The sequence below is a fragment of the Gnatocerus cornutus genome, chromosome 6, assembly GCF_029298725.1.
Source record: "Gnatocerus cornutus isolate USDA-ARS CGAHR chromosome 6, icGnaCorn1.1, whole genome shotgun sequence".
NCBI lineage: Eukaryota > Metazoa > Arthropoda > Insecta > Coleoptera > Tenebrionidae > Gnatocerus > Gnatocerus cornutus.
This window is the reverse complement of record NC_142238.1, coordinates 5015679-5038776: the sequence shown is the minus strand read 5'-3', so window position 1 is coordinate 5038776 and position 23098 is coordinate 5015679. Positions and strand designations below refer to the sequence as shown.

Below are 23098 nucleotides of genomic sequence, written 5' to 3'. Positions count from 1 at the left end.
TACAACGTAAAAGGCATTTTATTGCGACAACCCGTTTTCAACTCATTCGTAGTCCAGTCACGTAATTTCCATTGCGTGTCAAAAATATCCCATTGCCAAACGGCCCATTAGGACGTTGATGGCCAAATTTTCCTATTACACTCTTGTCATTTGTATTCTTTTACCCTGCTTTCAAGAGGTTAAATTTTCCATTGTGGATGTATGTTTTGTAATCCTCTTTTTGAAAGTGCCATCGGAGAAGTTTCTTGATTGAGCGCAGTGTGGTTGCAAAGGGAGCAAAGAGCCTCGGGTCTCCAGCTGTACTCAATAGCTGAATTAGAGTTCAAGAAACGCGACTTACACAACTTGTAAGACTTCAATAACTTATAAGGAATCTTTGTTATTTATTTGTAAAACTTGTTCTTGTGTGCAACAAAGGATTCCTGACTGAAATTCCAACGTTGAATTGGAAAGGGTTGATTCAAAAAAAGAACAAGTTCGCGAATAATTTCATAGAGGGACCGGAATAATTTAAAGGTCTTTAAGAACTCGCTTTATTTATTTCCAGTAAATTGAAGACACGTTTTGCAACTTTCCGATCATTCCAGTCACGTTGCTATCATTTTCAAAAAGTGTGAAGAGCAAACTCTTTAAATCTGTCTCCTCACTGACATTTACAGCTTTGGAGTAAGCCTATTATGTCCCACAAAAATCCTCCGCTCATAAAATTTTCCAGTAGGTTTGCCGATAAAACACTTGCAGTTTTCATAGTTAGTTCGAAAAGGATTTGTAGGATGCATTAGCATCTTCACCAAAGCTATCGTCGCTAACAATCCTCAAAGCAGTAAACATTGTAACGAATTTATGTATTTTCTTCGCGTGTGGGTGTGATTTTTATGTTGTGTTATTTTCAAAATAATTGGATGAGTTTGATGGTATCAGTGAGTCGATGTAAAGATTCGCTGTGCGCGGATTATTGCCACTTATGTGGATAACGATTGCTTCGACTCAGAATCGGTGATATTATAGATTTTGATCTGCATCAATTTAATTTCGCAGGAAACATTGAAACAAGACGTAGGTTTACAACAATGTCCACTTATCTTTCTTTTTCCGAGACTAAGCATCGTGTTTATAACAATTCCTACTTGAATTGGTAACAGAGAAATCTTAATACCAACCCATTATTTCAAAAGCACATTACTGCCACCTTTAATCGTAGCGATTGTGGCGCAAGAGAATAAAACCTGTCAAGTCTTTAGGCAACTTATGTATGTAGTTCAAAAGATTCCCACCCACTAAAATCGAATACAATGGTAATATTTTTTAAGTACCATCAGTATGGTATTCGATAATATGTCGAACATCACCGTGACCTACGACTCTGTGGGTTTGCCAACAGGCGAGTTTATTGGGGTACTCCACCCACTTTTCCATCGAGTTGAGCTAGATATTGCCAATAATATAAATGGCGATATTCCTCATCTTTACGACGGAAACAATAAAGTTAAATTGGTTGTTACTTCGTTATTACAAAAATCCAGAGTGTTTATAGCCGCTGTCTCTTGTGATAATTTATACACCATTAAATTTATAATTTAACTTGAACGTCAATGGATCGATAAAAATTGATGGTTCCGGTGACAGGTTGTCCAGTATTTTATCACTTCATGGACTCGCACCAAACGCAAGCTGTCATATTAACTTTATTAGCTGGAGATGTCTCTACTTACAAAATTGAATGGAACTTTTTATTTTAGCTTATTGGTAATATTTTTAAGTACTCTGTGGAATATTTTAATCAAGAATATGACCACATTGTTAGGGCCATTCCCTAACCCACTTAAAATTATTATTTTTTAACAGTATTGGGTAATATTTGGACCCATTACATCAAAGAAAATAGCATAAAAGACGATGAAAGAAATAACAAACAGATCGGCAGATAAAATTTTACGACCAAAGCATTTTTCCAGAAACTCAATCAAAGCAGTCATTGCTTAAAACATTTCCTTTCTTGCCTTGGGGACTTCTCGTTAATAGCAATTGCACACGAATTCTCATTAAAGTAACTACACATGTATTTGGGTGACTGTTTCATAATATTGCTAACTAGGAGCTTTGGGACATGGATAGGTCGTTTTATTTCTGGATGAAGTTGGAAAGTTTACAAGACTCGTCCAAGAACTTGCTATTAATTAGAGCGCATAGGTAATTTACCACTAGTTTACTCTCTAAGGCGGGAAAGTTGTTATCTACGAATTATTGTTCGTTTTTTTTTTAGAAAAATGTGATAATAACGGTTTGTTTACCACCCCCGAACGGAACGCAATTGGTTGAAATAATATGTGGTATAAAAGCCGACGTATGATTTTAGTAGCACTTGCAATGAAACATAAACCAAAAGCAATAACATCGACATTTGGAATAAAATGCAAACACCGCCGCCAACTGACGACAACCGAATCCCCAGGAAAACAATGCTCTAGCATAATGCAACCCGCAGCTGGTAGAAATCGTTGTTTATCTGCTTGTAAATATTACTTCCTCGTGCGTGTCTCATGTTGTTAAAAGAAAACGAGAAAATAATTCCTGAGATGAGAATCATGATCGTGTAAAGCGATCTTCTCCGGTCGACTTCAACCCAGAAAACCGCTTTATTTCTTAATTTCGAGGGCTGCATTTTCCCACAGCGTCTCGTGATAAAAATGCAAATTTCCCAACGAACGAAGCAGCGAAAATAAAACTGTTTCGTCGCGTTCGAAATTCAATCAGATAAAAACCCTTTTAGGCAAATAAATGTTGTAAAAATTAAGCCATCGCATATTTCGTGAGAAATAATCATTTGTGTCGCCTACAATGTTTATGTAAATCCTGCCAATCCGTACAGAAATCACGCAACACCCGGAGAAATAAAAATCCGGGATTCATAATGAGAGTTTCTCATCTCGATATAAAAATCGGACAACGTTTAAATGAAACCTCGTATTTTTTGGGCATCAAACTTCACAAAAGCCGTCGTTGACAAATAAATTATTCCACGCTATTCGGCTTGTCCGCCTATGATAAATACGGAGTTCACTATTTGAATACTAATGTAGCAGAACCTGTGGCACATGCATTCACCAATATCACTGCTAATATCCATTTAATATTCATTACACCCCGATTGTGTGCGTGTTCACGGACGCAATTGTAAATTGAATATTAAAATGGATTATTGCAGATTTCTGCACAAAAAGAATTTGTTGTATTTGTGGCAGTGGTACACTACTGGAGGAGCTATTTATATTGGATTAAACTCGGAAATGCGATGTTACGATAGAGTATGGGAAGTATTATGTTGGGATTAAGTTCAACCTCCTTGGGGTTAATTCCCGAAGTCGTAGATTAGCCACACCACTCGTGATGGAACGATCGATGAGCGATTAAAGTTATTAGACTCTAAAATGATAATGATTTCCTTATTCTTGCGCAAATCAGAAATATCCGTCTTCGTGCTCGTTATATTAAGTGTTTCAGTGTTTTTTTTTTCAAGGATGATGTAGATAACGCAACAAATCACGCCAAAGAAAAAGGGTGAGATCTCCAGATTACAGCCTGAAGGAGTGTCTGAGAAAAGATTCCGACTTCCCGTTGTCCCTAACAAACTAGACCATGTCAAATTGACATGTATGCACGACAAATACAGCTCCTTGTTATCTATTTTCAACTTTATAACATTTATTATTTGCAGTTCTTGATTATTCCCACGCGAACGTCAACCTAATCGAGTGCCATTAAGTACATTCTCACATACGACCGTAAAGTTTTAACTCGAGAGATTAGCTAAGATTTATAGAACCGTTTAATTTCTAGATGAATTCAAATAAATTCGTCAATCAACGTAATCGCATTATAAATCAAAGAATCACCTACCAGCGGCTGTTACGTAAAACAAATCGGATTAAAATTTCAGGAAAAAAACAAGTCGAAATCTGTGTATTTAGGTCGACGCGGGCTATTTGCATTTCTAAACTAAGAATTAATACAAAACATGTGTTTGTTTAAAAATTAAATTCTGGTCGGTGCATTCAAAACGCAATTCGGTTACGTTTGAAGTTCAAACCCTTGCTAAAACAAACATCAATCCCGTTCGTTTTGTTAAGCCAATTACGTCGCTTATGATTTATCGCTGGTGAATAGAACGTAATTAATCTGCCGAAACTGGTCTATAGCTTTTATTAAATTATTAAATTTTAATCAAATTAGACGGCCACTCGGGCGAATGCTATTGTTCTTGCCCTTAGCACTCGGACGGGGCCATAAATTTCTTAACAGATTTTCAATAAGTTTTCAAATATGAACATATTAACCCACTGAAAAAATATGCAAAAATATACAATAGAATCTTTACATTTCGTAGTGAATATAGACTGACTTCAAATGCTCGTCGACTTCGCCATTAAATTGATTAGATACATTGTAATCATTTTTTTATTTTTGTGTGCCTAGTCTAAATCAATTTTTTGTATTCACTGCTCCAAAACCTTTGGATTCTAGGATTCTCCCGCTTTACTGTACTCACCTAATCCTATAAATTTTGTAATTTCACCAAACTCTTTGAAGCGTGCTTTTGATTTCTACTTTCTTGAAATCAATTTTATTTAAAATCCTCCAGATCTATCAGCTTTCACATTACATAGATTCCTGAATTCCTGCATCTACGGAGCCTTTTCCATTCATTAGAATTAGAATTTATTTTATTCAGAAAATAATTGGCAAAAAAAAGAGAAGTACAAGAGCTGTGACAGTGAAAGTGCAAAGTCGTAGAATTTTGTTCATTTTTTAACGATATTTTAATTGGCGGAAGTGTCATCCTTCACCACAAAGAGCGTCGTTATTATTAGCAGTGGTGGTAAAGCGCAGAAGTTTTCGCTTCTGATATTAATAGCCTCAATCTATCAAGCCGCAATATAATTCATGAAATATTAATGAATTCTTTCAAAGTTTCTTGAAACATTGTTGGTAAAGTCGTCCAGATTGCCGTGATTTATCCTGAAAATAGTCGGTTGATTGTACACAGCAACACGGCGGAGCATTTGACTGAGGGATTTAATTGAATAAAGGGGAGCCATGTCAAGAATACCAACTGGATGCATTTCATAAGAAATGTCCTTCTAGCAGCGAACCATAAAGTCTATTTTACACTCTGACAACGGGCATTTAATCCAATTATTCCGTCAAAACCGAATTAATTGAACGAAATGGGTTCAGAATTTGATTTTTATTTTGATTGTGACTGGAATAATGATGAGATTTTTTTGTTTCAGGGATTTACAAGGCAACAACATCACGGTTTTGTTCGAATCGGATTTCCAAGATCTGGGAAAGCTTAGGATATTGTAAGTTGAAAAGTTTTCTTGTTTAAATTCGTTAAAACAGTCGGTCATGAAAGAAATGGGGTTAGTGGCTGAAACTGGTGTTTTTTCAGGCAACTTACAGACAACCAGATACACACAATAGAAAGAGACGCTTTTCAGGATCTTGTAAATTTAGAGCGATTGTAAGTGGCGAACAAAAGGAAAACAAATTTTAGCTAAAATTGTTTGTTTGTAGACGACTTAATGGAAATTATATTCGACACATTCCAGACAACTTGTTTTCCACTACGCCTAATTTAGTTCGATTGTAAGTACTCGAATACAATCGATGATATTCTTCTAAAGTAACAAGACACCAAACTCTGACTAACAATCTCATCTTCTCTAAGCTTTTTTCATTCATACATTACAATTAATGTCATCCATGATAAACTGACCCTACGTATGCAATTATGCTAATACTATATTGGCCGTACCATAATTTATTCCGATCATCTTCATACTCGATTAGATTACAAATCACTTTTTAGTATTTGACGCTAATAACATTGACTAATAGAGGAAAATTACCGTTTGAAATTATCTCGTCATTTTAATTTTTTACAGGGATGCCAGCCATAACATGATCTCCGTAATCGGTAGAAAGACCCTGAGGGGAATTACAGCAATAAAAAATTTGTAAGTGAATTGACTCCGACTTTGATGAGACTCATTTTTTTATTTAACAGACAACTCGACAATAATCGAATTACCTGCATCGATGATCAAGCATTGAGGAGCTTCAAAGACCTGGAAATTCTGTAAGTATCTCTCGGTTAATTAATAAACACACTTCGCGGTGAGTTATGGTAATTTGGTGTTGAAATACATCATCTCCTCGCACAAGTTTTGCATAGTGTGATCTGTTTAGGTCAGGTAAAACCGCTTAAATGTGCCTAAGAGACCACTAAAACGTGATCTAGTCATCGTTCGTATAATTCACGGTAAAACCGGAGTTTCACTCGATAAATTTCATCATCAATTCAAAATATGGCTATAAACCTCGGAATTTTATTACGCATTCTGCTAAAATGTGGCATCTTTTATTTCAAATTCCATTTATTAGCACAAATTCAATTATTCCATTAAAATCTATGTTCAAGCTTTCCATTCAACGTTGCTTTACGTCCGCCGAACGATCAATCGGGTTATGATACATAATGCTATAAAACGAACAGTAAGGATACATTGTGTGTGGTAATATAAGCCAGGATAATAGCAACAACGTAACTGCATTGCGGTGCAACAGGTGCATTAGGGCAATGTTATCCCAGGAAATGACCGCGCAGTTATTAATGGTATCAGTTTTATTTTCTAAAAACAATGTGACCAATCTATGGCTCTTTTAAAAATCAATAAAACTAAATGGAGCGGACTCACTAAAACGCTCGAAGATGAACTCTAAAGCTGCCAGAAGTTTATTGCCTTATTTATTAGTGCAAGATTGTTGATTTTATTATAATTAAGTTAAGTTTGCTTTTTACATGTACGTCAAGCCCCTGTATTATTCTCGTATTAAAAATAACTGCAAATCGAGTTGAGAATGATAAACTTTCGTGCTATATCCCTTTTACTTCCCACCGGAAAACAACTTCTTCCGCCCGAACCGAATTAAATAGGTAATCAAAACTTCCACCCCAATATTACGAAGAAAAAACTTTGTTGTTTTGGCAAGCTCCAAAGCCGTTTCTCTGGCAGAATTAATAACGACAATCATTATCACTTCCGTTACAAAATCACCTAAACACACAAATCGCCGTCTAAAAACAACCAGACATCAGAGACTTCTCGTATCGCCTTAAGAAAAACTATCAAAGTAAAATGGAGCAGACAGTCCTCCCCTTTGATGTCCAACCCATCGCATCTAATAAACTCAATTTACTGTCGACAGGACTTTGAATAACAACAACCTCACGTGGATCGGCAAAGATATGTTTAGCAATATGTTCCGATTACGAACGCTGCGGCTGAGCGATAATCTTCTCCATTGCGACTGCCAATTGTCGTGGTTGGCGAGGTATTTAAGGCACTCTCCACGCCTGGCCCAATACACCAGGTGTCATTCACCCAACCATCTCAAAGGACAAAACGTCGCAGACCTGCAGGATCAGGAATTCAAGTGCTCGGGTAAGTGCGCGCCGATGAGTTAGGCAACCAGTTAAACAACCTGTTGATTTACCACCACGATGCAATTTTTCAAATTTTTTTTTCCAAAACACCAAAACCGATCGAAATCTTTTGCAGGATTAGCAGAAAGAGCAATCAACGGAGAATGCATCAGTGAACCGCAATGTCCACATCCATGCAGATGTGCAGATGGCATCGTGGATTGTCGGGAGAAGGGGTTGAACAAAGTTCCTGATCATCTTCCGGAGGGAACTACAGAATTGTAAGGGTTGTATTGATTCGGGAGGGTAATTTAACTTCGGGTTACAAGATGGCGCTGCGGATATATCTCGCGAGTGCTTTGCTGACCTTCGCGCTTATAAGAAAAGAGGGCTCCACGGAACGGACAAAAAAGGGTGCTTGCTACTTAATAGCACATAAGGTTTAAAACCTTATGGGGTATGGCAATCAAGACATACCCAGCACATAATTTTTGTTCCCGTGGAGCTGTTTCTTGGCATTGTTCCAGAGGCGCTCCCTCTAATTCAAAGAAAATTAAATTAAACCTGAACCCCAATTAAAAACATTAATTGAAACGTTTTCAAAAGGGTCCTGAATAATTCCGTTTTTTTTTTCAGGCGATTAGAACAAAACGAGATAACTGAAATCCCTCCGAAAGCTTTCGCCGCCCACAAGCGCCTAAGAAGAATGTAAGTCGCTTTTTTCCCACTTAACACCTCTAATTACTTCTTTCCAGAGACTTAAGTAACAATAAGATCTCGAAAATAGCCTCAGATGCGTTTTTAGGATTAAAAGCCCTCACATCTCTGTAAGTAGAATTCTAAATCTCGCATTCAATTTAAAAGCAACCGTTTCAGAGTTTTATACGGAAATAAAATTAAGGATTTACCAGCCGGAGTTTTCCAGGGTCTCGTTTCGTTACAACTCTTGTAAGTAACAACCGGAACCTGACACATTTGTATTTTTTACAATTTCAGGCTTTTAAACGCCAACGAAATTACATGTATCCGCAAAGACACCTTCCAAGATTTGCACAGTCTGAGCCTTTTGTAAGTCGGAGTGTCGTATTGAACATTTTTAAAAGAATTTTTCTAGGTCGCTGTACGATAATAACATCCAGTCTTTGGCCAACGGCAGTTTCGACTCTTTGCGAAGCATCCAGACACTGTAAGTTAACAACGTCGTCATTACGCCATGATAAATCTTTTTGCAGACATTTAGCTCGCAATCCGTTCATCTGCGACTGCAATTTGAAATGGCTAGCAGAATATCTCCACAGAAACCCCATTGAGACGTCTGGTGCCCGATGCGACACCCCAAAGCGAATGCAAAGGCGTAGAATCGAAGCTTTGAAGGATGAAAAGTTTAAATGTAAGGGTAAGCACCTCCACTTGATTTTATCAGTGGGAATGGTGTTCATTTCTTTGTTTAACACTCATCACATTATTAACACATCATTTGATTGGAATAAGTGGATAGTATACCAGAGAGTGTTTTGTAGGTCAGGAAGAGTTTCGGACGCGCTTTGCTGGGGAATGTCTCATTGACAACGCGTGTCCAGCTGGGTGTAGTTGTGATGGTACTGTGGTCGACTGTTCCGGAAAAGGATTGAAAGAGATCCCAAGGGACGTGCCGTTGTACACCACCGAACTGTAAATATCAATCCTGTGATTGTTGGATTCTAGGATAGCTTTTCAGGTTGCTCCACGACAATGAACTCGGCAGAATAAAATCGGATGGGCTCTTCGGGAGGTTACCAAACCTCATCCGCTTAGATTTAAGAAGAAACCAGATCACTGGAATCGAGGAAAACTCATTTGAAGGAGCATCCCGGATCTACGAACTGTACACTACCGCTATTGTTCTCACACAATAATACCGCTTTTTTTCAGACTCCTATCAGAGAACAAACTGTTAGAAGTCCACAATAAAATGTTCCTTGGACTCCACAGTCTCAAAGTCTTGTCCCTAAATAACAACCAAATTACATGTGTTATGCCAGGGTCCTTCGATCACTTGACATCGCTCCACACACTGTAAGTTTTCGAACTGTTGTTCTGGTAAATTCGAATTGACTCTTCCAGGAATCTGATGCAGAATCCTTTCGTTTGCAACTGTCACCTAGCGTGGTTCTCTGACTGGTTGAAAAATAAAGGGTTGAGTGGGTCGCCACCTAAGTGCGCCAGTCCGGTGCGAGTGAAAGACGTCCTTATCAAAGAGCTGCCTAAAAATGAGTTCAAATGTACAAGTAAGTGTTAATTCCGTTTTAAGGGCGATGAACGATGTCTTTTTTTTAGGTGAGAATGATCAAGGATGTTTAGGCGAGAATTACTGCCCCCCGAAATGCTCCTGCACCGGAACAGTCGTGCGTTGCTCCAGAGCCAAACTTACAGAAATTCCAAGAGGAATCCCTCAAGAAACTTCAGAACTTTATTTAGATATCAACGATATCTCTGTGATCCAAGCCGACAGGATAAGTCACTTGAAGTCTCTAACCAGACTGTACTTAAATCACTTTTCATAACTTTATCACCAACTGATTGTTTTCAGAGACCTGAGCAGCAACAAAGTTGGAATGTTATCAAATTATACCTTCGCAAACCTATCGAAACTGTCAACTCTGATAATAAGCTACAATAAGTTGCAATGTGTCCAACGCGACGCCCTCACCGGTTTAAAATCCTTAAGGATACTGTAAGTTTATCTGTACAATGAAACTCATCTTTCACCTTCAGTTTTTAGATCCTTGCACGGAAACGAAATATCAATGATCCCTGAAGGAACATTTGCGAATTTGAAATCGATCAGTCACATGTAAGCACGACTGAAAACTCTTCAAAACACGGAATTATATCACTTGTTTGCAGAGCTTTGGGATCTAATCCACTCTACTGTGATTGCTCGTTACGTTGGCTCTCCGATTGGGTCAAAGTTGATTACGTTGAACCCGGAATTGCCCACTGTGCTGAACCTCCGAGCATGAAAGACAAATCTATTCTGTCTACCCCATCCACGGCCTTCCAGTGTAAAGGAAAAGTCAGCAATGAAATCTTGGCGAAATGCGACGCTTGCTTCACCTTCCCCTGCAAGAACGGCGGAAAATGCGTCACCCAACCCGAAAGAGACTATGAATGTCGATGTGCTCCTGGTTACCACGGGAAAAACTGCGAGTTTATGATTGACGCTTGTTACGGGAATCCGTGTCGCAACGGAGCCTCGTGCAAAGTCTTAGAAGAGGGAAGATTCAGTTGTGTCTGTGGAGCGGGCTTCACTGGGTTAAGATGCGAAACGAACATCGACGACTGCGAGAGTAACAAGTGCCAGAACAACGCGACTTGTGTGGACCGTGTTAACTCGTATGAGTGCAAATGCCCAGCTGGGTTTATGGGTAAGATCTCTAGTTGCTAAAATCAAAGTTATCCTCTCTCTTTTAGGTCAATTTTGTGAAACCAAAATTCCCTTTTGTACCGAAAAATACAACCCCTGCAAAAACAACGCCAGATGCGTGGACCACGATACTTATTACACTTGCGAATGTTTACCAGGCTTTAAGGGTGAAAATTGCACGATGAACATCGATGACTGTGAAAACCACATGTGCCAGAACGGAGGAACGTGCATCGACGGGATCAACGAATATAAGTGCAAGTGCGACGGCGACTTTAGTGGTAAATTCTGCGAGATCACTCCACTTGTTGCTATGATGTACCCTCAAACTTCACCTTGTCAACACCACGACTGTGTCCATGGCGTCTGCTTCCAGCCGTCGGGCTCCAACGATTATCTCTGCAAATGTGCCCCCGGGTACTCAGGTAAGAGTGGATATGCAACAAATAAAAACTACAAAGAAATTTTTCTCAGGTAAACGCTGTGAGTACTTGACGAGTTTGAGTTTCGTACACAACACTTCGTACGTTGAATTGGAGCCGCTGAGGACTAAACCTGAAGCTAACGTCACGATAGTGTTTGCCACATCGCAAGAGAACGGAGTTTTGATGTATGATGGACACCAAGAGCACTTGGCTGTGGAACTCTTCAATGGGCGAATCAGAGTCAGTTACGATGTCGGGAACTACCCAGTTTCGACCATGTACAGTTTCGAGATGGTGTCCGATGGTATTTACCACATCGTGGAACTCATCGCTATTAAAAAGAACTTTACTCTGAGAGTCGACAGGGGGCCGGCTCGCTCTATCATCAACGAAGGCTCCAAGGACTATCTCCGTTTAAGCACCCCTATGTACTTGGGTGGTATTCCCCCAGAACCCGGTCGCCAGGCTTTCACACAATGGCACCTTCGAAATCTGACCAGTTTTCATGGTTGTATGAAAGAAGTCTGGATCAACCACAAACAAGTGGACTTCGGTAATGCTCAAACTCAACAAAAAGTGCAACCAGGGTGTGGTTTGATGGACAATGATAGAGACGACGAAGAACAAGAAGATGAAATGGACGAAATGGTCAAAGAACCTGCAGCAAGTCCGTCCGATCCATGCTTAGATCACCATTGTAAACATGATAGTAAATGTGTGCCTACAAATAATGGGGAGTATGTATGTAAATGCAAACCTGGGTATAAGGGGAAGTACTGCGAACAAGGTAAGGATGAGTGTAAGTATCATTGGTAGACAGCTAACTTCTTTATTAGCATGGCGAGCTATCTAATGGTGCAGGTCATTGTTTCATAAGCTGGTGCGAGAATAGTTGAAAAGCGTTAAAACGGTGTGGTGCAAATTCATTTTCATTAGTGGAAGCACATCGCTGCTAACATAGCTAATGGTAGTAGTAAAGTTGATTTAAAGATACCAAAAGGAGGAATTTAATTTTAGATTGCTAAAAGCGGAAAAACTCATTTACATTAAATTACAAGTTTTCTCCTTTTTGTAGACAAAATGATTTAATCTGGATAAATTTCTAATTTCACAAAAAAGCTAAACAAAAAAAGACTCATTCCAATTTTCTAACAAAACCCTGAAACTTGAAATTGCAGCTCCGACATGTCGCAAAGAACAGAAGCGAGAGTATTACACAGAAAACGACTGTCGGTCAAGAAAGCCCCTGAAAATAGCAAAATGCAGCGGAAGCTGCGCATCAAGTTGTTGTCACGCACGGAAGAGTAAAAGAAGAAAGGTAAAAACTGGTTTTTTACACGATTTAAGAAATAATTTTGTTTTCTTCTAGGTCCGCATAATTTGCTCCGATGGTACTCGTTACACCAAAGATATAGACATCGTGCGCAAATGTGCATGTACAAAAAAATGCTACTGACTGACAAACGCCGCTACTCACAATTCTAACACGCAAACTCACATCGAGATTGCGAATTCCCAGCTCGAGCCCCAACGAGCCCCCATGACTGCCGATCTCAATCAGCACATACTTAACTTGAAACCATCCGTCGCCCCTCAACATCAACAAGAACCTTACAAATTAACGTTCTTTGTGGAGAACGAAACCGATAATAATGCAAGACATTTGCAACTGACTGATTTTACCGAATCTCAAAACCATAGACAAACGTATAGTAATTATTATGATGATGTTATCGTAGAGAGTTACGAAAGTCCTGTAGATAAAACGAAATATTTAGGGTATGCAAAAGGACATGAGCCGTACTGTGTCCTTTCGGCCTTACTCTACTTTGTCACGGTTACCACTTTCGTTTATTTAGCCATTTTGTGGATCAAACAGAAGATGTATATAAGGATGGAGCAGATGAATTGGTGGTAGAAGAGGATATTATCATTATAAAGTTTATAAATACCTAATAAGGAACTATTTAAATATTATTTAATACGACATGGATTTTTATACGCTTTAACATTCTGCGGGGTGGCTATTTTATACATAACATATCGTTTTCAAAACAGGACATTTTTGACTAGTCAGTGAAGAAGAAAACTAATTTGTCACTACATGTTTACGTTTTATATAAAATAGCCACTCTGGACTGTAATGGATTATAAATTCTCTGTTGCATGCGCTAGAGACTATTATATATTTAGCATCTGCATGTTCAACATGTATGTTCAAGCGCCTAAATAGTATTAGCAAGTGTTCAAATTTTGTCCTCAACATTATTTTTCAACAATCCTCGTGCCCCATATCTTATAATTTGCAACAGCTCTCTGTAGAATATTTCTTAGTGGTTTAACCAGGCGCACTGATTGACAAAGACACGAATTAGCGATAGTATATAAATACTATTTTGACATGACAAATAGAATCTCAGAACTGACTATAAAACCTGATAAGAATTTGTTAGAATTGTGACTAGCGGCATGGCCCTTGACTTACAAGGTTTACTAACTTAGAATAGTTTAATGTGTAAAACACTTCGAAAACGTACGTTTACATAATTTAATTTAAAGTAACATCACGCAATACTTTAATATAGAAAATACTAAATCCTTTTCGTTTTTCTTCATAAAAACGTATGTAAAGCGATAGAAACTGAGATAATTTATTACAAAACTTATTTATGATTGTATTGTTACCATTACTGGCATTTCATTCACTTTACATACGAAAAATGAAAATTCCATTAAGGCAGCCCATGTATTGTGGGTTGCAGATCCGAAATTTTTGAAATCCCTCAGAGTGAATGTGAGAATAAATATTTTAGTTTGTATATTATAGAAACATACCTACATGTATTATTTTAAGTTCTACCTGCTGTAATTTTAAGTTAAACTTCCACACTATTCATATAGGCCAATAATATTTATACATACACCAAGTTTTGTAACACAAATGTTAATTTATGCCTAATAGTTGTAATTTATATCTAAACTTGTGTATAAAAATATATTAAATTTATCGTAAGACTTGTGTCCCTCTGTCACCTCGCACATGTCACCTAACCTAAAAAAGTTGAAGTTTATCAAGATGTTGTCAATGGGTATTTTACTAGTTGAATCATACCTGAAATGGTTCACAATACTGTAGTGGCTTCAAAAATGTGAATTAATTCTTCGTATCGCCTTAAACTCGCGCACAACGATTTAAATTTCGGTTTTCTTTTTGACAGTTTCAATTTGTTTCAAACTTCACTCCATTCATATGTCATAAATCTGTCAAAAGTGTCAAATAAAAATCATAAGAATGTGTTTATTTTTTCGTGTAGTGTACAATTAAAAAATGTGTTAGATTCGCTCTATCTTGGAATTAGATTCCATGTTTGTTGAGTTTTTAAATTTTGGTTTTATTTTAATCGTTGCCATTTCGTGAAATGTTAATTTTATGTTAAAAAATATTTTTATAACGTTTTATTCGAAGAACAAGAATGGGACAGACCACCAGTGGCATACCAAGTAAGTTAACTTCTTAATTTGCATGTCTTTCTTTATTAAACTATTTTTTTACGTTTCTCTGGTTTGTATTTGAGGTTATGCTTGTGATTTATTATATCTGCAAAATATCAGTTTAATATTTATGCTGATAGAGTGTTTATTAGAAGTAATTGATATAATTTTGATAAGAGCGACTACAAATGTTTTACTGAAGGAAGCAGACTGGATGACACAAAAGGTTAAAGGTTAAAAATAAAGTTTTATTGTTATTTTAGAATTTTGTTATGTAATTGTGTTTGTTTGAATTGCAAACAATGTTGGCCAGTCATAATCAAGCGCTAATCAGAAAATATAATTTATATAATCAAACTTTTTAATTTTATTAGCATGGAAGAGACTAGAGTATGCAACTAGAAATACACGGGCGTTTATTATGTTGTATAGCAATGGTTTCGTTACCACCTTTTTTTCAAATTGTCCGTCTTCATTATAAATAATTTCTTTTCTTGTGGTAGCTTTCAAAGTGCATTATCTTGTTTGTTTTTTTAATTTTGTTTCTGTTTTTTTTTCTTTTTTAACGTGTCATGTGACTGAGGAGCATTTTCATCCTTTTAAATTGTTTCTTCTTTTATTAAATATTCACCTGAGTATTTTAAAATTTGGGAACGAAGAAGGGTTTTTTAATGCACTACTATCCTGCTTTCACTATCCAAAGAAGCGTATAAAATAAAAACTAAAAATTGAGCTTAAAAGTAGGTTTTTCGCTCGAGTCTCATAACCGCAGAAAATTTGAATTGGCTTTTTCCCACGCACTTGAATTATCTGTTTGTATTGTGGGCTGCCTTTTGTTTGATATTTTTATCTTTTTTGCCTCATTACATTTCGTTATCGATAAATGCGAGTAAAAAAGATGATTTCAGTGCTATGGTACCCCAAAAAAACGCACGAATTCGACCATGAATAATAAGATAACCACGTCCAACACCCACACTTCCATCCCATTCTTATTCCACACTTAATAATGTCCATTGGGTGTTATTACATGAATTAGACCTAAGGTCCAGAGGTTGTTACATACCGGTTAGAACCTGACCTCTGACCGTAATCAGCTCGAATTGGATAATTGAACCAAGCAATTGTCAAACATGTTGAAACGGGCTGCTCGAACGTGACTGGACTTTCCCATTGTGGCCATTTTTCATCCTTCAATGTTGTAAAAGATGGTTCCCAGATGAGAATTTCGTCTCAGGAGGTCGTCCATGTGTTTCGAAGTGGTTTATTACTTGATCTGCTGGCGTAAAATTTTTTGATTGTTCCAGTCACGTCTTTTCCGTTAATCAAATGCTGATGGGTATGTATTCCAGACGATCTGTACATAAATTTGAATTCCGAATTGAAGGATTGGGGCCGATTTGACGGATTTACCTGTCAAAAGAAAAATCTCGAATTGAAACGCTGAGCTCTGTTCCCAGGAAAATCGTTTACGACTTTGCAGTTACTTGCTGGTAATTAAAACTAAGTTGCAGAAAGTGTGAAAATGCGTTTCTGTTCTGAGTTTTATTTATGTGCCAGCGATTTTGTTTCTAATTAAAACTAAGTTGAATAAAGTGGAAACTAACTGCTTCAAGTTAGAATATTAAATAAATACGCATGAAGTTATGATATTACATTATCGCTCTTCGAAGCAATGACACCTTCTCCATGTGTCCATTTAAAGTAAAGTAATGTCCAGACACCATTTACAGCCCACGATGATTAAAACGCGTCGAAACAGCTTCCGGTCTTACAATCTGTCTGATTCGTTCATTATTCTATAAACTCACCATGATACGCCTCTTCTAATTATCCCGTTCGTTATTCAAATTAAAACTATTAATTACGGTCTTTCCTGTGGTTTCACTTAAATTATTATTGCACGGCTAATTTTGCACACTATCTAGTTATAATGAAATTCGCTATATAATAGTAAACAAGATTGGGAATAATATTGTACGTAGAATCTGTGAAACGAGCATCGCTGGCAGGTTTAATTAGAAACCCACCATGAATTCTAAAGCGTTGGCGTTGATGGTGGTGTAAAGACTGTAAAGGTGAAGATTTCAATGCAGTTTTGTATATGAAGCAATTTTAAAGTTATTTAGGGATGTGTGATATTTTAATTGCAGTTTTACGATTCGTCCTCCAATTTGTTGGAATTAGATTTATAATTGAAATTCGCGTAAATCTGATTATGACTTGTTGTGAACAATAAAAGCTTTACTATTCACACTGGAATTTTTAATCAAAATGTAATTTGGTATGTTGACATTTTAGTTAGGTAACTGGACAAGTGCCAAAGGCCAGTTTTAAATAATACTTCACGTAACATTTATTGGTGATGATTGGGCCCTTTGTTAGGGATTTCCTTTCCTTTGTGTACCAACGTAATAACTACATAATAGGTCACGACGTCTGAAGTAGACAAGCAAATGCTATCGTACCCATCTGTGGATTTTCCTAAAATTTTCAATGGGAATGGAATCTGAGGAACGTGCTGGTCGGAGCTTTACTTGAATTTGCATTTCTTAAAATGCCAAGAGAAAAACAGATGTGTTGCTTTGTTGGATTGCCAATCTGTCTTCGTAAATATTTGTTGAAAATTGAGTTTTTCAACGACTTTATTTATTTTTATAATTACAAATAACATAAACTTCATGGATAAAGATTATAAATTATGAAAAAGTTCTCTTGTTTGTTTTATTTTATTGTGAAAATACCGATTTTAAAAAAGAAAACACAATCTTACTTGTAATTAAATAAGTGAAAGGTCGTGATTCAAATAAAGGAAACAGGAAATTTAAGATGGAAAACGTATCCTTTGTTAATAAAAATAAAGAATTTACTTTTTAATTTAATTTTCAAACCAAGTATTATCAAAGAAAATTAATAAAAATGTATATATGGGGTATTTAAAAACGTTTACAGAATTTTTGGTTTTGAGCAGTCGTAAATGAAATAGAGAACTTTTAAATTTGGACCCCTTTATCTGAGTACAACTGGTTTGTTTACAAAATTGATTCATAAATTGGTAGAAAAAAATCGTTCTTAAAATTCACCATTTTCTTGCTAAAAATAGTCTTGGTTTTATTACCTTCCGAAATTTTTTTTGCGCTTTGTTTTGACGATACAAAGGGTGCGATTTTGGTTCTCTAACGATAATTATCGGTACCGAGCATTTCGTTTGTTTACATCACGTGACCATTTTATTTCTCTGTTTTACCGGTCCCGTGGACGAAATTTTGCCAAAAGAGCGACACTGTTCTATGACTTAAGTCTGCCTTAACACAATGCATGCCGTTTTGGCTCTCAAACGATAAATAAATATTTTTGTTAGTAATTTTTCAGAGATCTCATTGAGGTTGGTAATTTGGTTCTCCCTAACACGTCAAGCGCTGTTGCCACATCTTTTTGTTAAACGCTAACTTCAAGTGTATTTTGAAAAGTTAATATCTAACCTAACAAGTGTCGCAGAGCATGTAAACCTGCAATTTAAACCTTCAAGAAGCCTTTTTATAATGATAACAATATTTGTTTTTGTGAACTATCGCACGAAGCAGTGTATTTTTTTCGATTTCTGACGTCCGCCGTTACAAAAGTTGGCCTAATAGTTTTTTATCTTTTATATGCCGGTAATGAGTAACGAAGAGAAGTATCTCTTGGGTGTTACTTAACATTTACGAAAACTTCGCTCCTCAAGTTTGATTTTAACAAGGATTTATCGCCAATCTTCCGATTCCGGTTCAAGTTTGGTCAAGTGTGTTACTCTTTTTGAAGCATGTGCAATTTGGCTTAATTTTATTCCTTTCGCAAGAACGGGGAAAAGAAGCGTTAAGTCAGGAATCGTTTAAAAGGCAACTCCGTAATAGTTGATACATTCAATCTTCCCTACGAATAGTAAAAAGCATCTCATTTTAGAAAATAGATAATAGATAACATTTCTATTTTAGTTTAGTGAATTTTTTAAAAACACAATGAATAACTTGATGTCATGTGAGAACCTGACCTGACTCCGCACACACCAGTGGCGACTCGCAATATGAGGCAAATTAGGCTGCGCCTCACCACTTTTGTATCTGGCAAATTTAAAATCATACTACATTTATTATTACACTTTTGTATATAAATTTAATATTAATGATCACTTATTATAATCATAACCCTTGAAAAAAAATAGACTTCAGTTTGTTGTTTAGAATATATCGCATGAGGCTTATTATTTTCAGTTTCAGTTTCACTCATTTTACATGCGATATTCACGCGAACTGGAACATCTCCAGACGACCCGATGTACTCGGTAATCTTCGTCGTACAATATTTTGTAATTGTATTAAATTTACCTACTCTTGGAGGACGTGTGATGACTTTTATCTGGTTTAATCTGTTCTATGGGTTTAATTATACCCAATGCGGTATTCTACATTAGAGGTAACTTATGGTTACTCCTAGCCTTTAAAAAGTTTCCAGGAAGCATGTCAAAAATACATAGTGAACAACATAAAAAAGAAATTTGGAAATTCCAAACGCCCAAATTTAAAATTGTTTCTAATGATAAACTTAAAAATCGTTCTAATAGGAGAACAATTGAATTGCACTTCAGATAGTTGTGCTAATTTTAAAGAATTTTTTGGCTAGATTAATATTTATAGATATTTTCACAAATCAATTCAAAAACGAAATTTAATACCATATTACCAATTTAGGTGTAATCTATAATGAGCCTCACCTTCCCAAGTGATCACAAACTGTAAAATGGAAGTTACCAATGTTTTTGATCAGAAAGCTAACCGCTCGCAAGTAGAAGTGCTTGATGCCTCATTTGGCTATTTGTTAATGTCCTACCTTTTGACACTGTTTTAATCTACAGCAGATTCTCCAAAGGTTTAAGATATATTCTTGTATTGAACCGTTGTTGTGCGGTTCTAATAAATAATTTTGAAAAAGATGCAATACAAGATGATCGAAGTGTTAACCACGACGTTGAGGCTGATATTATCATTCTATTGCAAAGTTTTGAATTATATATTTTCTTTTATTTTGTTGGTAACTATTTGATTATTTATTCTCTTGCCCACTCACATTCTCAATTCAATTCCAAACCTCGCTAGTTCTACTGTTCATAAACTGAACGTAGAATTTTTTTCTGGCACAAAATTGGCACATGAAACTGTTCAGAGTTGTTGGTTTTTACTAGACTTAGCAACTCTGGCTTCTAAATATTTTGGTTTCAAATGGACACCAACGCCTTGAATAAAAATGTTTCCATTTTATAATTATTCCAAAGATAAAACAAGTAGCAAACTCCTTTGCATGGACATTAATGTAAGATTTTGGAACAATCCATCAAAAAGGAAAGAAAAAATCAGTCTTTGCTGTCCAGTTAATTTTTTACACACAATGTTCTTCATGTTTCATCTAAATAATGAAAAACTAACCTTAGAAATAAATATAATACATTCCTGCATTTAGCCATTGTCGCACTTCTCAATTGAATTATGTTAATAAACGTTAATTTGTAATTTTGCTTGTCTTTCGTAGTGAGTAAACAAACTGTTGAGGTTATGTACTACCGAAAACATCTTTTCGGCTGGGTTCAGGCTGCCGAGAAGTTTTTTGTTGCAGTACCGATAATAGCTGCGTAAGTAACGAAAACTATAGCGTCAGTACTGTCAACTAGGATGACGTCATTGACTTGTACATTGACTTGGACAAAAGTCAGATAAGAAATACATGTTCTATGGTATGAACTGTCAAGAAAATATTTGGTTATAATGTTTTAAAGGCTTTCTTATGGTTTTGTTCCGTTCAGACCATGGGGCAGACTTACTCATTTACTTCGTAGTGCCCTTAGACAACATCAATTCGAACCATTTTGCATGTTTTTTAAAAATTTTGGATCGGTAGAAAACAAGTGTGAAATTATCGTCATCTCGAATAATATGTGGCAACAGCGCATCAATTTTTACGGTTGGTGAAAACCGAAAAGTAACCAAACGAAATGCTCGGTACCGATAATTATCGTTAGGAGAACCAAAATCGCACCCATAACTACCAATGAATTCTTAAGTTGATTGTCGATTTTTTTTTGGGCAAGTGTTATATTCGTCAAGGATTATAGCGATTTTCCTGTGGCCAAAATGGCACTTATCCACAAAGACTGAATTCTGAATTTGGAAGAACTGAACGGTGTCAGTGCTCGCATGTCGTTTTACAATAAACTATAAACATTACAGTTCACCAAACGCTCTAGTGCGGTTATGGCTTTGACTTTTTAAATCGTTTACAGCCACCTTACCGCAAACCCCTATAAACATAATAACGCTCAAGTGGTTGGGTCTCATCTGCATTGAAATGAACCGTAATAAATATTTTTACCCAGCTTGTCAGCCTTACAAATCGAAACAATGAAATTCCTCAAAGTAACTAGCGTTTATCATTTTGATAGAGCAGTTATTTGAAACTTTAGGTACAATTACAATTATTTTAAATCATACGAATACAGGTTTTTTTTTTAAATGATTCTTTTTCATGATAATTCATTATCAACATTAATTTATATAAAGCGATGAATAATTATAAATTATCATTAATTTTTTAAACTATCTGATTTTAGACGTCTATTTATTGATTGCTATACTTAATAGAGCTGACCGATAACAATAATCAAGACACAACATTCAAAACACGTCTAGGAATTCTGGATTACCGGAAGTTTCAATGTTTTTTCGGCATATTTGATCTTTGACCCTCATAAACTGCAAAGAAAGGGCTAATGAGGAGATGAGATTTTCTTGGACAAAAATGGATGATATAATCTGATTATCTCAGTTATATAAACTCACCAAGACGCCAAGTTTTTGGGACTTTCCAGTTTTTTTTATTATGTCGGTTTAAAATTAAAGTAAAAGGGCAAATGTGGGGGTGAGAATTTACTTTAGTGCTTACACTTTTCAAAAGAATCAGTTTCTAGTAAAATTCAGCTTCGTCAACGTGTGTCTTTTCTTTTTTCTGTATTTTTTTTGGTTTCTGAGTTTCGAGTTCGAATTTCAAACAGTCTTTCTCTAGACTAACTCACTGGACTAACAACAGCAGATACTTATTTTCATAAAGGTATGTTTTATATACAGGGTGTCCCAGAACTCACGCCTAGCCGAAAAAGGGCGGATGCCGACAGCAATCAGGACGCCAAAAATGCAATTTGTTTTGTCCTGATGTGCATTAAAATTGAGAAATTGCTTAACGAAACTGACCAATCCCAGACGCTCAAGCACAAATAATATTAACGTTGCTAGATTTCACAATTAAATCCTAAAAAGGAAAATTGATTTGGTCCACTACATTTTTATAACTGACATCTAATGTCAATTTGACAGATAAAAACCACACAATGACGGTTCATTCAAGAACCCTTTTATTACAACAAGAAACAGAACAAGGCACATGATGTAATAGTTAAATCAAATGCTTGAACAAACCACCATTATTTTGGACACACAGATGAGCTCTTCTAACCAAACTTTGACATGGTACGGGTGCCGGTGATCTGTCGCGAGAATTTTTTGTACAGAAGATTTTCCGATTTCTAACTGGCGTGCCACAGTTCAGATACTTTGCATGGAGTGTTCATCAACCGCTTCCAAAACGGCTTCTTCATTTTCATCAGTTCTGGCCTGTCTTGGTGCTCCACCAACTTCGCGCCGATCTGTTAACAACTGATCAGTGTGTCCCGCCCGAGAAACAACACTAAAAGCCTCATTTCCACGGTCCGTTCTAGAGAGAACAGAATTTGATTTACGATGGAATTTGAGTTATTGCACCATATTTTGCGGTCAGAAAATTTGCAAATCCTATTGCACCCTTGGTTTACAATCCTCTGTTCCGATTCGGGCGGACAAGCTGGTTGAAACGCCGAACCACCACACGGACTACTACATTTGGTGATAACCAAACAGTTTTAATTACTCCAATTCTTTTAATTTGAACACTAATTTTTTATCATAATGTTAATTAAGTAAATAACATATAAATGTGGATTAATTTTAATAAAAATGGTGATAAATCTAGATGAACGTACTTACTTTCTGCATTGAAATTTATAGAATTATTGTATGAAAACAGGCGTCAATGAATGCAGGTTGGTAGGTTTCTTATCTACCCTTCTTAAATACCCTTTTGAAATAACCGACAGGTCTGTATTTTTGTGGATTTAGTCAGAGTTATTACCTGAAGATTTGAATTTTTAATTTCGTTCTATGAATTGAA

General features: G+C 36.4%; 2 protein-coding genes, 1 long non-coding RNA gene and 1 other non-coding gene across 4 annotated transcripts in view; 3 read left to right on the top strand and 1 right to left on the bottom strand.

Moving 5' to 3' along the window:
• sli (slit guidance ligand) overlaps positions 1-12776 on the top strand; it is a 96960-nt gene extending 84184 nt beyond the window's left edge. The window contains exons 3-27 of the mRNA XM_088039383.1: positions 5292-5363; positions 5453-5524; positions 5578-5649; positions 5949-6020; positions 6071-6142; positions 7273-7508; positions 7626-7770; positions 8126-8197; positions 8245-8316; positions 8366-8437; positions 8486-8557; positions 8604-8675; positions 8722-8885; positions 9010-9160; positions 9207-9353; positions 9401-9544; positions 9593-9756; positions 9806-10010; positions 10059-10202; positions 10251-10322; positions 10376-10896; positions 10943-11320; positions 11370-12119; positions 12499-12638; positions 12690-12776. Of these exons, the coding sequence (XP_087895509.1) occupies positions 5292-5363; positions 5453-5524; positions 5578-5649; positions 5949-6020; positions 6071-6142; positions 7273-7508; positions 7626-7770; positions 8126-8197; positions 8245-8316; positions 8366-8437; positions 8486-8557; positions 8604-8675; positions 8722-8885; positions 9010-9160; positions 9207-9353; positions 9401-9544; positions 9593-9756; positions 9806-10010; positions 10059-10202; positions 10251-10322; positions 10376-10896; positions 10943-11320; positions 11370-12119; positions 12499-12638; positions 12690-12776 (4168 nt within the window). The remainder of the gene's footprint in view (positions 1-5291; positions 5364-5452; positions 5525-5577; positions 5650-5948; positions 6021-6070; positions 6143-7272; positions 7509-7625; positions 7771-8125; positions 8198-8244; positions 8317-8365; positions 8438-8485; positions 8558-8603; positions 8676-8721; positions 8886-9009; positions 9161-9206; positions 9354-9400; positions 9545-9592; positions 9757-9805; positions 10011-10058; positions 10203-10250; positions 10323-10375; positions 10897-10942; positions 11321-11369; positions 12120-12498; positions 12639-12689) is intronic.
• LOC148172316 (U11 spliceosomal RNA) lies at positions 7897-8026 on the top strand. The gene has a single exon (XR_015770318.1). It is a non-coding gene; the product is annotated as a U11 spliceosomal RNA (small nuclear RNA).
• Positions 12777-14218: 1442 nt separating the features above from the next.
• Positions 14219-14639, bottom strand: LOC148172314 (uncharacterized). The gene is made up of 2 exons (XR_015770279.1): positions 14433-14639; positions 14219-14372 (listed from the first exon to the last, which is right to left on the bottom strand). It is a non-coding gene; the product is annotated as an uncharacterized LOC148172314 (long non-coding RNA).
• Positions 14639-23098, top strand: part of neur (E3 ubiquitin-protein ligase neur) — a 27541-nt gene continuing 19081 nt past the window's right edge. The window contains exon 1 of the mRNA XM_088039385.1: positions 14639-14821. Within this exon, the coding sequence (XP_087895511.1) occupies positions 14794-14821 (28 nt within the window). The 5' untranslated portion in view covers positions 14639-14793. The remainder of the gene's footprint in view (positions 14822-23098) is intronic.